The sequence below is a fragment of the Atta cephalotes genome (assembly GCF_000143395.1).
Source record: "Atta cephalotes unplaced genomic scaffold scaffold00011, whole genome shotgun sequence".
NCBI lineage: Eukaryota > Metazoa > Arthropoda > Insecta > Hymenoptera > Formicidae > Atta > Atta cephalotes.
This window is the reverse complement of record NW_012130075.1, coordinates 360,620-375,892: the sequence shown is the minus strand read 5'-3', so window position 1 is coordinate 375,892 and position 15,273 is coordinate 360,620. Positions and strand designations below refer to the sequence as shown.

The 15,273-nt window shown below is 38.6% G+C and overlaps 1 protein-coding gene across 1 annotated transcript in view; it reads right to left on the bottom strand.

Moving 5' to 3' along the window:
• LOC105627919 (serine/threonine-protein kinase 17B-like) overlaps window positions 1–15,273 on the bottom strand; it is a 122,636-nt gene that overhangs the window by 26,724 nt on the left and 80,639 nt on the right. The window contains exons 2-3 of the mRNA XM_012209191.1: window positions 4,577–4,789; window positions 3,441–3,579 (exon numbers count right to left, since the gene is read on the bottom strand). Of these exons, the coding sequence (XP_012064581.1) occupies window positions 3,441–3,579; window positions 4,577–4,789 (352 nt within the window). The remainder of the gene's footprint in view (window positions 1–3,440; window positions 3,580–4,576; window positions 4,790–15,273) is intronic.

Below are 15,273 nucleotides of genomic sequence, written 5' to 3'. Positions count from 1 at the left end.
AAAATTAGTGAATTTTAATCAGATCTTATAGGAATCTTACAATACAAATTCCATGTATTCAAAATGATAAGATTTCTCTATCATTCTCTAACTTTTTTTATCAGAGATTAGATGGCAAACTTTTGATTAGCTTGTTATTTTTGTCAACTTTAGAAAGTTAAAATGAATAAGACGATATAAACTATAGAATAAGATAGCGTATATAAAAAGAAACGATATATATATCCTTTTTCCTCACTCTTATTTTGACAAAATTGCTAGTGGCCAGACCTTGTTGTAAGATTCCTACTATTTAGTTCCTGCTATTCCTGGTTTCCAAATCCACCCGCCTGAGATTAAGCAAGACATTCCAGCTCAATTACGCGACTTTTATGAAACATCACGCCGCTTGAATGGAGTTCTGCCTGCGACGAAAAATTATTTTTAGTCTCACGGAAAATGCTGGGAGAAATCCGGGAACTTGACGCGAAACGTCACGAAGCGAGCATAATACGGCGGCGAAATACGGGAGGCTATTTTCGTACAGACGCCCTCGACGCTGCATACAAAAATATTTCGTGGGACAGAAACGTCCCATTCGCGCCCAATTCGTGGTGGAATTCCATCGCTGTGAGCTGTTTCGTGGCGTTCCATCATTTCGTAGGCCGCGCACGTGTTTGCGTCCGTGTCATCGATTTTTTAATAGAATGCATTGTCCATCGATCTGTGAAAAAAGAAGTATCGCTTGCTGCCGTGAATCGCAGGTTCGATGATTACGACGGAATTCAGAAACGTCGAAGGGAGAGGCGCGTATAGGATTAGATGAATCATGGAGGAGTATACGATGATATGCGGCTCGATCTATTTTCATTTCTTCCACCGCAAAGTGTCAGGTGACATAACCGCGTGGTAATGCAAGACCGATTTTAAATGCTCTTTCGCTTTTGTGTCTCTTGACGAGACGTGAATGCGTGCACGTGCAAAAGTGTACACGTGCAAAAATGCTCACGTGAAAAAATGTCGGTGCGTAGCTCTACTGATAGAATTACGTTTGCCGACCAAGATTAACTTGAGAATAGTCGACTAATTCTTTTTTATGTAAACGACTACCTGAGATGCTTTTACACTCCAATTAAAAGTCATTATTATTAATTACATTGTGCGTTGTTGATTGTTCTACACTTTATTTCAGATAATTATATATATATATATATATATATATATATATATAGAGAGAGAGAGAGAGAGAGAGAGAGACATACTTGATATTTTCTTAAAAAAAATATAAATATAAATATAAAGTTCCTGAGTCAGGAAAAAGTAAAAAACTAAAAAAATTAAAATCTAGAACTTTTTTTAACAAAAAAATAATTAAACTTTAATTTTTAAGTGCCTAAGAAATCAATCCGTATACGTAATTATTCATAAATAAATCATTAATAAAAAAATAACTTTCCCATTGGAAATTTAATATGTATTTTTTATTTCGTTTTATTTTGTAAATCAAATTTTAAAAATCTATTTTTGAATAAGTGTATATTTCCAATTAATTGATTGGCAATTAATTGATTGATCGTCTCGAAATAAACACAGGAAATATATACTTCTCACTTTATAAAATATAAAGTTTTTCTAATTCAACACAATCAATTAGATATACACAGTTCACTGTCTTGTTTTTTCAGTCATAGAGTTCAGGTATAGAGATGTATATTTTCGCGAAAATGTAATAAGATACATGACAAAATCAAGAATGTCAACCTCGCAGAAAACGTTAAGAAGTTTATCTGTCTTGCGAAACGTACTGCGTGTCACGCAAGGCGTATACTGTCGGCGTTCAGGATCGTCCCTGATCGGCCGATTTGGCAGAGAGAACTGTGTTCGTGCACGTATGCGTTTACATAACGATCTAGGTCGATCGTGAAGACTGCGATACGGAACATGCATAGCTCCGTGCAGCTGAGAAATTGCCAGAGGCGCCCGAAATGTCGTCGCTCTCTTGCCAGAGAGTTTCTTTCTAGCGACAGCTCGCCGAGATTCAGTGCGATAAAGATGCTCCGGACGCGTCTTTGGTCGAGATTCACAAACGCTTTTCGGAAAGAAAAAAAAAGAGAAAGAGAGGAAGAGAAAGAGAACATGGTGAACCGTTTCTTCTTCCTCTTTACCGCGATAATTTCACTGATAAAGCTCGGAGGTACACCTCGTCTTTCGAGATATCGTTCTTCATAAAAATTATCTTTATCGCATCGAACAAATCGCCAGCTCTTTCGTATTATTGTTTCCATCGCGATAATTTGCAGTTACCTGCCGAGCGCCAAAAGACGCCTCAGGTGAAGCATTCTGTTCTCTGTGCACTCTCCTCCAAGAGTGCGCCAGAAAAATGAGATAAGAATTATTTGCACGAGCGACAATCTTCACCCGTTATCGTACTCGGCTTGTTATTTTTAACGTCTAGAGATACCGAAGAGGCGAATCACGACGAGTATCTCGCTCGCATTTTTACAGATTATTCCCCAATCTTGCAGTCGCAAAAAACGGTACCTGAAGGAATTTATTGTCGCTGATAAAACTGTGACGCACACTGTTAAATTATATCAATTTATGTTATTTTTTTATCATGTATTCTATAAGTCATGTACTGTTCCTCAATATGTCGTTAATTTAACTAAAACAGTGGAGTTAAATAATTAAACTTACGAAACTGTATTAAAGACTCAAATTTAGTTTATTTACTAAGAGCGAAGCTGTTTCAAAATGAATCAGTATATTATCACTAACTTTAGTGCTATATTTAATTGATGTAGTTATCAGTAAATATTTACTGTTTTACAGTAATAATTCACTTTTAGAAGTTATAATTTTCTGCAGATTGAATTTACAAAAAATCATAACTTCTAAAAGTGAATCAGTGTTTTATTATTGAAAAACAGTAAATATTCCCTAATGATTACATCAGTTATAAATGTAACACTGAAGTCACTGATTCACTTTTTAAAAATACGTCAATACGAATATTTAATTTGAAATTAAACAATTCAACCATAGAAATTGATTGATTTATATTTTTGCACATGGAGTTAAAAAACAAAATGTTATTTAATTCAAGGAATTGAGTTGCCCTTTAATATCCATTGCTCCTTTAATATCTAACAGTGTAAGACTATCGCGAACAATGAAATACATCGCTCAACATATTCGTTCGTGATTATTTTTCAATCCACATTCAAAGTCAGACAAGAAAGTTGCTATTCAACATTATCGAAAATTTTAAGCATTATTAAAAAAAAAATTAATATTATAATTGAACAATTTTTCTTTTCTCAGAGAGAAATCGGTGCGCTGGATATATTTATGTCCTTTGACACAAATGCAATTTTGGATGTTAAAAGCCACACCTTGGCCAGCCGGTCGGCGTTAGGCCCGTCTTTACCATATAGTTTCGAGTGTTTGAAAACACTTACCTTGATGTCGAGGTGAGCCACGTTCAGGGAATGCAGAAAGGCTATCCCGTCCAAAATCTGCTTTAGTAATCTGGCGACTTGCCGTTCCTCTGGAACTTCGTCTCGGTCGAGTATCATTTGTAATTCGCCACCAGGAGCCCTGTCACAATAAACATTACCTGTCTCGCACGACTTGCACAATATTTACGTTTAGCACGTATATATACTTTTTTGCGCGTCAGTTTGTTCCATAAATTCATTCAAATATACACAGCGCACTACACGTCGGACGAACCAGTGTAACATATTTTTACGATTGATACGTACGTTTAAATCACGAGTTTACACTTTTGTCCTACTTTTTGAATAATTAACAGTTGTTACGATAGAAAGTTATATGCTATCATTGTCCATCATATCGATGTCCATTATATAATTTTATTTCGTTTTTTTCGTCACAGCACAAATAATCTAAACCAGTGATATGCAATCTTTTTTAATCTTTAAATAGGATCGTATTTCGATATACAATCAGATATATTAAAAATTTATTTCGTTACTATACAGTCGGAATACGATCAAAGTAGATAATCATAGTACATTACATCATAGTTATTTTGAAAACCTTATTCAAAAATTATACATGATTATCTTAAAAATTTTCTTCTGGAAAAAAATAAAAAGTATTGCCCAGAAATTTTAAAGTTCATTACTTTTACATTTTCTCTTTTACTTTTCTCTATCTCGTAAGGGTAAATAAAATAAACAATAAATTTAACGCTCTATACATAAACGCTCTATACATAACGCTCTATAATAAAAATATTAAAAATTACAAAAATAAAATTTTTTGAGGGCATCTACCTAGTTAAAGATTAAAGATAATTTTCAGAGGATTATTTTCAGAAATAGGCAAAATTTTACTAGTCGCATGTTTATTTGTAAAAAAAACAAACAGAAAAAATAATTTTATTTTTTCAGCTATGAATCGATAAGCTGCAGATTGCGCATCACTGATTTAAACAATAAACTATCTTTTACTATTCACGATTTAATCTAAAGCCAAATGATAAACGTTATTTTATATACGAAGGATACGTTCAAGATGATACTCCGACGAGAGTATACAAGCGATTGAGAAACGTCCTTGTACTTACAGCTCGAGGACGAGCACCATCTCGGTGTTGGTCTCAAAGACCTGATGAAGAGAGACGAGACGAGAACAATGGGCCGCGGCATCTAGAACGGCAACCTCGTGAAGCGCTTCCGCTCTGAGCTCCTGGGCTCGTCGTCGCTTCCTCAGAAACTTGGCGGCCCACTGCCTGCCGCTGGATCTCTCGCGGCATCTCCTCACCGTTGCGTATTTACCTCTGAGGAAGAGAAATACATCGTACATTAATCTTAATAATCATGTCGCATATGAAAAATCGAAACGAGATGCATTAGCGAAGAACCCGAGAAACAAAACGTAACGTAATAGACGTATAAGATAATGGCAACACATTTGTAATTCGAAATCTTTCAGAAGTGAATATAATCATACTAAAGTATATTTTTATCTTCATTTTTATAATTCGGCCATTCTACAACCGTATTCATTCACCCGATCGTTCGTTAAAACTTCATTCTCATATCATTTTATCCAAGATTATGAGATCAGAAAAGCGAAAATAGCACAAAAAAAATTCTTGCAAAATATATTAATATGAAAATTTAAAATATTTGAAAACAACACTTACAATCGATCAATAATTAGGTACAACAAAATTTTTCTTTTGTTTTTTTTAATTAATAAATAAATGTATATCTGAAAGTAAATCATGCATAAAAATAAAATAAGCTATGACCAACTGTTAATATCTAATAATATAGAAATAAGACTTAATATCTTTTCGAAATATGAAGAACAAGAAATTACCGAAATCCTATTTATAAATCTATTCAAAATGTATTGTTTTATTAAGAAATACTTCTAGTCAAACATAAACTTTACAAAAACTTTTGTTGTTGTTGTTGTGTGTTTGTGTTTTTTCGCTTCTGATATTATAATTTAAAATAGTAATTACGAGTGAACAGAAGCCTTAACGTTAATTGCGTGAGGTATAAATGTTTCAGTCTCGCCGAGCGAATAATTAAGTTTCATAACTTTAGGCGTAATCGCTATTTTATGGACGATTGACGTGTACGTCCGCACCATAGCCGATTGCTGTAATTCGTTCCCACCGGTCGGCATCGTTAATAAAGACGTTAAGAAAAGATAAGAGCAAATAACACAATATCATACGAGGAAGTCGGACACCCGCAAAATAATCCGTCGCTTTCACTTTTTCCGTTAATAACGCGCTTCGTTCTTCCCTTATGCTTTCCTGATTACAGAGAACGAGGCACGCCGAATGATTTTCTTCGCGGAAAAATCATCTTTTTTTTTATTCTACCGTGCTAAAACATTACGGTAGTTGCACATAACGTACATCTCCAATTCGTGTCGCAGAACACAGAGAACGAAACGCGCGAAACAACGAAACATGCAATACCACGATATAGTCTCGAAACTTTCAATTTTTCCGCGGATAGCTGTCATAAATTCAAACAGGATGACAACAAATTGCGATCGCGAATTGGAGTCTCAGATTCGTGAAATTAAACGCTTCCGCGTAATGTAACAGAGATATTGCGATTGATTGCGAATCGAATCCCGCGATTTGATTGCGAAACTTTACCACCAATTATGGCGGAGAACCAGAATGTCCTACATACAAAATGCATGCTATACGTATTCAGTGTATATTTATAATATAAAACAGGATACATTAAATAGTAGTCACACAAAATGTAAGGCGATGCAGACTGTATTTTTTTCATGGGACGATATTTTCACGCATAATAACACGAACGATGCGTAATAATACCGTTATCAGTTTTGATGTCACAAGATTGCATAAGCGAGAGAGTTACGTGTACAATTCGCGCAATTTCAAATTATTGTATTTATAGGTACAGCCGTTAGATAATAGAGTTATCAAAGTGTCTTTGAGGCGTTTTCTTCGTTGATGCGAATTAAATGGTTTGAACATCGAAAAAAAATCGAGAACACGCGAAGTGCAATCCTACACGAGCGCGAACCCGCTGTAATCCGACGATCTAATAACTACTAGAAAGTGAACTCGCAGGGCAATGCACTTATGCTCACGGGCCTAAATTCGAGCAGCGGTAGTGAAAGCAGTTGTGCGTATTATTACATAAAGGGCTTGCCATTCAAGAAAGTTCCACGCGCATTCCTCGGAAACGGCAGAGCTTCGATAGCGTCGATAACGAGAACGCGACACCCTGTTTTCCTGTTTCTGAATCTTATTTTTCATTCGACATAAGACTGATACATCACATAACATGTATGTCACAGTTTTCAAACGACACGAATATTCGTTCTCACTTCTAACTTCTTTATGCGTAACTACAGGAAGAATTGACGACGCAATAAATCTAGGTACAGTGACCGAAAGGGAAATCAATGCGTATACAAGACAGAAAGTCCACGTGGGAAGTCGATCCATTATGTCCAAAAATGGGAAAGTGTGTTCGTGTTTAAGGGTTAGAGAGAAAGGAAGGGACGTGGCGAGGGACTCTCGAGCGAGAAAAAATATTTTTCGGAGGTCCGTTAAAGGGGACGGAGAGAGAGAGAGATGGTCACCGGGTCAAGGGATAGATGGTACGAAAGGACCGCTCGACAGGCGTCAAAGTAAGCATCATTAGTGGCCATTGTATCCAGCGGTATCCCACAGAGCGCAATGATGGAGAAAATGGGATAGAAGTCGGAATGTCGTGTCAATATCTCTCACTCTTCTCACACTTTTTACTTAAACGATACTACCGTGCATTATGCATGCCGCGCGAAAGTAAGAAATCCTTGTGCAGAAAATGAATTTTAGAATCAGCATTAAAACTAAAGCTCTCTTGTAAAATTTGTGCGGAACAATTTCACCGTCATTTTTATTGCTCACCAAATTTCTGATGTTTTTAATGTTTTTATTGAAGAAGTAAAACGAGAGAGAGAGAGAGAGAGAGAGAGAAGCAGAGGAAATAGTCACGGGATAAATTTATACGTCAATGTTATTCGATTATCTACAAAATAAAGTTTTATGTGGATACTGGTTTTTTTTTATAATGTTACTAATTATTAATAATAATATGTAATAATAATATGTATAAAATTGATCATACTTTCTTCTTAATTTATTTACATTTATCTTATTGATATGTAGGTTGGCAAATGCGAGCGCGACTAAGAACAAATAAATAATCGCCTCTTATCGGAATTGTTATCTCGTTCTAATTACTGGTTGTTAGTTGTTACAGAGGCAAAGTTAATGTGTCTCCCTGGATGAACAAAAGACGAGTAGAACACGCGCCACAACATAGCCGTTTTCATGAGCACGCTGATTATCGAGCGCGATAGAAGCAGATGCGGGTCAACGATCATCTCGCAATTTCAAGATTTCCTCTCTGATCAATTAGCGATCTAATCTCTGACAGACATCGCAAGTTTTTTTTTCATTCCACGCGACGACTTTTCTGCTCGGATGAACGCTAACTTGATCTTAGCTAACTGCGACTCATGCACATTTCACGATATATGCAATTTAGCACGTTAAGAGGAATGTAATTAGGCAGAATTTTTCAAAACAAGATAGTTGAAAGGCAAAACGGATATCTGAAAATATTGCCGCGTTCCATTCGTGAGAGAAGACTGCGGAGATCGTATCGATTTCATCGCCAAGCGAGCTCGTCGAACTATCTATACCAGTTTCCACACACGGTAGATGTATACACGTATGTATACATACACGCGTTTAATCGGGAAAACACGTTCGGGAACCGTTACATCCGGCGATCGTATCACGTATCGCAACTCCTCGCACGTCGCGAAAGGCATAATCACGATGACGCGAAAGAGAAGTCGCTAAACTCCACACGAACAACGGCCTTGAATCGTCCCATCAAAGTCTCTCCTCTTCCAGCCTTTGGAAGAGAAGAGAGAAGAAAAGTGGTGGGCGCGAGATTCACTTCCGCGAAAAGCTGTCGCATCAACGAATGATAAGCTGTAACGAATCGGGATATCATCGGGCGGTGGATAAGAAATCGCGTTCTGAGAAGAAGATTCGCGAAGAGTAATCTCCATCGCTGTTTAATGGCCACAACTGTAAATCCGGCATCACAATGTTGACAACGACGGAGATTATTATTATCGCAGTAGCGTCGCCTAATGGCCCTGTCGCACCTGGAGATTAGCACTCCATGGCGAACGGGAGCCCGGGTTAAAACCACCGATTATTACGATCTCCAGTAATTTCTTCGCCGAAGAGAAGCTTCTTCGATGCCGCTTCGATTAAAGACGGAATCTCCGCTGCTCGTGCGAAGCAATCGAATCGAGATGGCGAAGGAAATTGTCGTGAGCTCGCGAGAAACGACGTCTGGATATGATTTTGTTGACAGCGAAGCTGTTAATTGCCATTCGTTTCGCACGCAACAACGTTCGTTTGCCAACGTATCATTTGCTTGCATTTATTTCCAGGAAGACTGTAACTCATTAGTTTAAAATTGATAATTTAAATCCTCCCGTTTTCTGTTCAGGAAATCGAACGATCGCGAAGCTATGCAATCTGATTTAATTTTACATGTACGTTATTATTTCATTTGTCAAATCTGTAATGAGACATAACGATTCCAAGTAGCTTCTTTAATGACTTCTCTAATTCTGAAAATAGCTTAAATTATTGGACTTTTTATGCTATGACAGTGAGATACATCTGCAAGGCGGGAATGGCATTAATCTAGCGAGGAAGTTGATCGGGTTCGGATTGCATAAATTTTAAAATTGCTTTAAGATTCCTTCACCTGTCCTTTGCAGCTGCCATCTACTACACAGACTACTACTGCGGCTCTTGCGCAGCTTGCGCTTAAAAAAATCCCTCTTACAGGTATGCAGGTGTTAGCCACGGAAACTTCAAATCGTATATCGTCCAACCGCGTTTATATAGTAAACGCTTTTTAAAATAACAAACGAATAAATTTATATAATTTATCAAGTGGTGTTTTAAAAATAAAGAGATTTCCTTTAATTAAAAAAAAAAGCTTAAATGAGATCAAACAAGATGTTTTAAACTTTCATTTCAAGTCTCTCATATTCATTAGTCTCTCATATTTCATTAACAGATAATCGAACAGTCGAAGTTAAACGGAAATCCGCGTTGCATTGGCTCTAATGTGGAAATTGAAAAACGATTTCCCTTTTTTTGCGTGCTACGGCATCAACCTCGCGGAAACGTCCTCGTCATCGCATTGCCTTCGCCGGCTCCAGAGCCGAGTGGAACGTAATGACGAGATCGGCGAAGATGAGACGCGGTAATGAAGCCCTTTGTTGCCACGCATGGAGGCTCTCCATGGCGACTTCGGCTTGAAGAAACATGTTTCTCGAATGACTCGCGAAGTATCGTTATTCCCTTAAAATTTCAAAACTTTTCTCGGAGTGACGAGATATGTAAAAGCGCTCTTACGAATGGTCGATAAGAAAGTCTAATCAGCGGTATCGAAAGCAAATATAAATTCGACATAATGCAATCGAGAGTGGCCGGTTAGTAAAAATTACGACTTCTATTAGCGTTTACATGCGTCTCTCGTGCAATCTGCAGATGTAATTTAACGCCAGGCTAGCTGCAACCGATTCAAACCGAAGACCTTCGATAGCATCGGCTATTTGTGTCATTAATAGGGTCAACGCATAATCCGTTCGAGCGAGATTAAGATTGTACTCGTTACTGCGGCCAATAACCCGATTGAACGTTGCAAGATTACGTTCGCGTGCGAGTAATAACGGCTAGTTATGATTGGTGTTAAGTACCAATCTATTAATTGGCGAGCCATTTTATTGCAATCAATGTTAAGGTCGATTTGATGCTAACTTTCACGATTTATATAAAGATTTCCTCCTCATTATATATATAACCGTTTATTGTATAAAATAAAAGAATTCAAGAATTTTTGCCTATCTTCAGAAGTAAATTTAACCCCCACTTACAGCTATGAAAACTATAACATCTAACTATTACACCTAAGTTCTAAAGCGTCCTGTTTGAAGTACAGACTGTAAATCTAAGAACTTCTGCCTTATAGCGACTGATAATAATAAGTTCAAAGTTTTTTTATTAATTTAGAACTACAGTACTAAGCGTATAGATTGTATAATCAACTAAAATTTTCTCTTTGGGTTCAAATGACCCATTGCTGTAGTCGAAGGTTAATCACAGGCAAACTATTCCAAACTATTTATCAACGTGCGTCGTGAATCTCGAGAGGTTCCCAGAGAGGTTCTAGCCAGTCTCTCTCTCTCATTAAGCCGCATCTGCCAGAGTGAAAATTCTCGTGATCTATTACAGGTGCAAGCATGACGAGAGGTTAACCCGATTTCTTTCCATGGCATCTTTCTCGTGGGGAGTGTTGCAACTCGCAATGCAACACTCCCGCCGTCATTAGCCTTCGTCTGATTCTCCGCATGCGACGATCACTTTGCGGTTCGGACGGGTGAAATCCGAGGAAAGTCACGGTCGTGACAGGCAGGAGGATGTGCCGAGGGCTTGAGAGTACGGGATGGGTCGAGGTTTCCATCTCGATCCTTTGCCAAGGTCATGGCTAAATACGCAGGCGTCATTAACCTTGACCAAGTATACTGTCGCAACTTCGCGCCATCACGGAGAAATCCCACGAGGGTAGTCACGCGTGAGCGTCTTCAGGCACTTCTCATTAAGTTTGTTTTCTATTGCTGCACTGGACTGCTCTGGAACTTTCCTTCTTATTTGTCCCAAATATCAATCATATATCAATTTCATTTCATTTCAATCTTTAAGTGAATAGATGGGATATAGGGTAGCTACGCACCCCAAGTTTTCTTTGAAAATCTTGTCTTAGACAAAAAAAAAGTATCGCTTTGTCTTAAAGTTCATTGTTTTTACATTCTTTTATCTTATAAGAATATAATTAATATAAATTTATAATAACTATAACATAATATCCTAAAAAATACTACAAAATTAAAATTGTTTTTAAAGTGTTCTGAATACTTCGCCTTACTAACTTTAAACCATCTGTCCATTTAAAGGTTAAGTGCAAAAAGTATACACTAGTTAAAGAACCAGATCTATTAAGAGTGAGTTTAATTCTGTCCAGGAATAGAAGACAATTTTCGATTCGACGAATCACAGATCGCAGATTGCGAGCTAGATGTTTAGGAATATCTTTGATACACATCATGCAACAACGTATCATCGCCGTATATCGTCGAGCACTTTGAAGAGCTGGAAAAAATTATCTTACTTTCCGCTACAGCGAGCATTTCATTCCGGGGAATGTAATTTCAATCAACCCGGGCATACCGTAGATCTTATCGGGGACATGTGCTTCTCCACGAGAGCGCGATGTTTTCCCATGTTACGAGTTTATCGAGCGCTATTTCGAACACTCGCCAACTTGAGGAATATTCCCGCAGGGTTCTACCCAATGCGGGAATTAAGGCTCCGCTACCTGCTCACGACGTTACTTTGCATTTCCGCGGAGAAATCGTCGGTAGTGACCGTCGTCCGCAATTTCTCGTTTGCAAAGAACGGAGTGCAATATTTCAACTATCTCTAATTCTAAATACAATTTACCGACTTTGTATGCAACGTGCGCCATATAAGAAATTGAATCTTATATGGCGCACGTTGCATATCTTATACATTATACTTTCGCAAATCACTTTGCTTGCAGCACAGGAAGACGAAGTTTGTAACGATAATTAAGCTGTAATTAACAAACTATCGTGGAATGGATAATTCATATAACAAGAAGTACGGGCGTTATCGCATTTTCTCATTCTAATTCTGACTAAATCCAGCTCGTTTACCAAGAGAGAAAATGCAGAACATAAGGAACAGATTCCAGAATGCATTATCGTTAAAGAGAGCTTGGTGGTTCGTCGACGGCTGCATCGACTGAAGGTATGACTAACGTGCTATCGACAGAATTTACCGCCGTAGATCAAAGATCGCACAATGATGCGACTTCTCGAAGCGCGCGAAAAACGCAGCGTGGAATGAATGGTGCTCAATAATCTGTAAAGTCTTTAATTTAACAAACTCTCTTCTTCGATGTGCCGATCGTTGCACCAGCCAATCGGCGGCTTAAAGACTAGCGCGTAGCTAATGGCACCCGTGATCCTTCAAGAGCGCTTTTCACGAGCTTGAAACGCCCTCTCATCTCCGCCGTCTGTCCGTGTACGGAGCGTTACCGAGCGGTAGCTACGAGCGCATTTAAGCCCGACATCTTTAAGGATGGGAGGCCCTCGCTTTTAAGGATGACCCCCGGCTAGCAAAACATCATCACGACTACCGACTTCCCCTTCGTCTTCGCGCTTCTCTAGCGTCTATCATTATCATCGATTTGCCGGGTCGGCCGCTCGATGTTGTGAACATCCTACGGTTTACGATTTCTTTCCGAAAAGCAACGGTTTTATGTTTCGTTAAAATTCATTGACGATTGCGAAAATTGCGCTTATACTAGTCGATAAATTGCGAGATAAACATTTGTGCGAAAGCTATTTATGTAAAGTCCATTCTACAATTGCGTAAGCGTAGTTATAAGTAATTGTAAGGATTGACTAATCATAGTTGATTATAGGAAAAATATTCAACTGCACACTGAGAAAAATGTCTGGTGAACAAACCAGAAAATTCTGATTATCAATCGGAATTCCGGAATTATCAACTAGAATTTTAACTAGAAAATTTTAATTCGTCCATTTTCAATTAAAATTGAAATTAATCCAATCAGACATTTTTCTGTGTATGTGATTGATCAACTTGCAACTATCACTTACAATTAAGTTTGCGCAATTGTAGAATGGACGTAAGTCGTGAGTCGCAAGGTGGATACCTGTGCTCTTCGCACACAAATCGTATTAGATCCGTATCGCAGCGAAGGATTTACTCCGGTACAAAACTGGATTGAGTTCAGAATGTGGGAGACCAAGAAACAGAGCTAATCTCCCCTCTCTTGAATCGCTCGCGTGCTTCTACGGAGTCCCTATCTCGAGAAGTCGCCGCATCATTCCGCGCTACTATATTTACCGCGCATCTACTGATTTTTAACGACGTCTCGTGACTTCCGTAAGAAGCGAAGATGGATCTCTAGCAAGCCGAGGCCCTTTTTGCGATGTTAACATCATCAAGCGTTCGCCGGCATACCTTCATGCGGCAAGAAAGCGGCCTCTCTGAGGAGGTCCGATCCGTGCGCGCGCTTACGACCCCCAGGAAGCTCGAGGCTTTCCGAGAAGGGAAAGGAAACCCAGAGGAGGAGGAGAGGAATTACCGTTCATGTCCGCGGCCGAAGGCCTAATTTTACGCCCCAGAAGTCAAGCCGACTGGAGTACCTAGCACCGCGGCGTGCTTCCTCTTCCTCTCCTCTCCTCTTTCAATCTCTTCCTTCCGCGGAAACCATCGAGTGCTTTACGAGCTCTCTGAACCACAAAGAGTCGCCATCGAGGGAAGCTTGATCGTTGCCGTGCTTCCGCGATCAAAGAAACTCGTTGCCGTTTCCCGTTTCCGCGGAACATCTGGCGGGTGTATTTGACTCGCGGCGAATTGCCATGTCACAGACTTCTACGACAGACTTCTGTAACTACTATAACTAAACTGCTCACTTCGATTATTTTGCATGTAACAGAAAAAGATAAAAGTGATTTTGAATTGTTCTTATTTGTAATCCACCTGCACTTATATGTATGTCAAAACTGTATGAATATGTTGTACGCATATCAAACTTTTTTTAAAACCAAGAATTTTAATTTTCTAGAAAATTCCTTAGCTTTTCTCTGATCGCTGATCTCTGAACATTTTCAATTTCCCTGACATTTTTCTATGATACCCAATTTATGGCAACCCTGGATTTATATTACATATGTGTAAGTGGAATATCTCACTCATATCGCAGAGATGCTGCTCGACATCGAATATGACGACGAAGTGAACAGTCTAATTCTAAAAGTCTGTGTTTCTAATTTCGCTTTAATGGTTCGGAGAATTTTGAACGGGAAGAATGACTCTCGTACGACTTTCCGATCCAACTGACCCTTTTTCCTGTTTACCTTGTTCACGGCGCCGACCTAAATCGTCCCAGATCGATCTTTCTGTCGGAGGGAACATGGCCCTTAATCGCTTATTTTCATTCTACCACTGGCTGCGTCCGGTTACAAGTACCTTACGCTTAATATTTAGTGACACAACAATACTTTCACGATGTTTGCTTCTCTTAAGCAGTGGCACGGTAGTTATTATTTGCGAGTACCGTTTCTCACCGATATTTTTCGTGTCAGTGCAAATCTTAGGCCCGTATCACGACTCGATATTAATTCGCTGCAAAAAATAACTGAATAGAATCAAGGCTACTAAATGTATCGATATATCCATTAGGGAAAAATCAATTTTTATCTCGCCGAGAATACGCGACATACAGTGCGACTCCTGTATGAAGAATCGCGTTTCGGATCGCGTAAACGGAAGCGTCTCGACAACGACTTAACGTGGTAGTCCCGCGGATGCTGTAGAAAGTATATACTTTCTCCGTAGCGTCTCTCGCGAGTGTTTCGTATGGGTGCGTATGACTTGAGACGCGCATATTAAAGCGTCTCTCCGGAGAGATTATGTCGCTGCACTCACATATATATATATATATATATATATATACGTAATACTTACGTATAGCATACTATTATACGAAGTTATACGATAACATGTATGTCACTAGTTTACGAAACGACACGAATATTCGT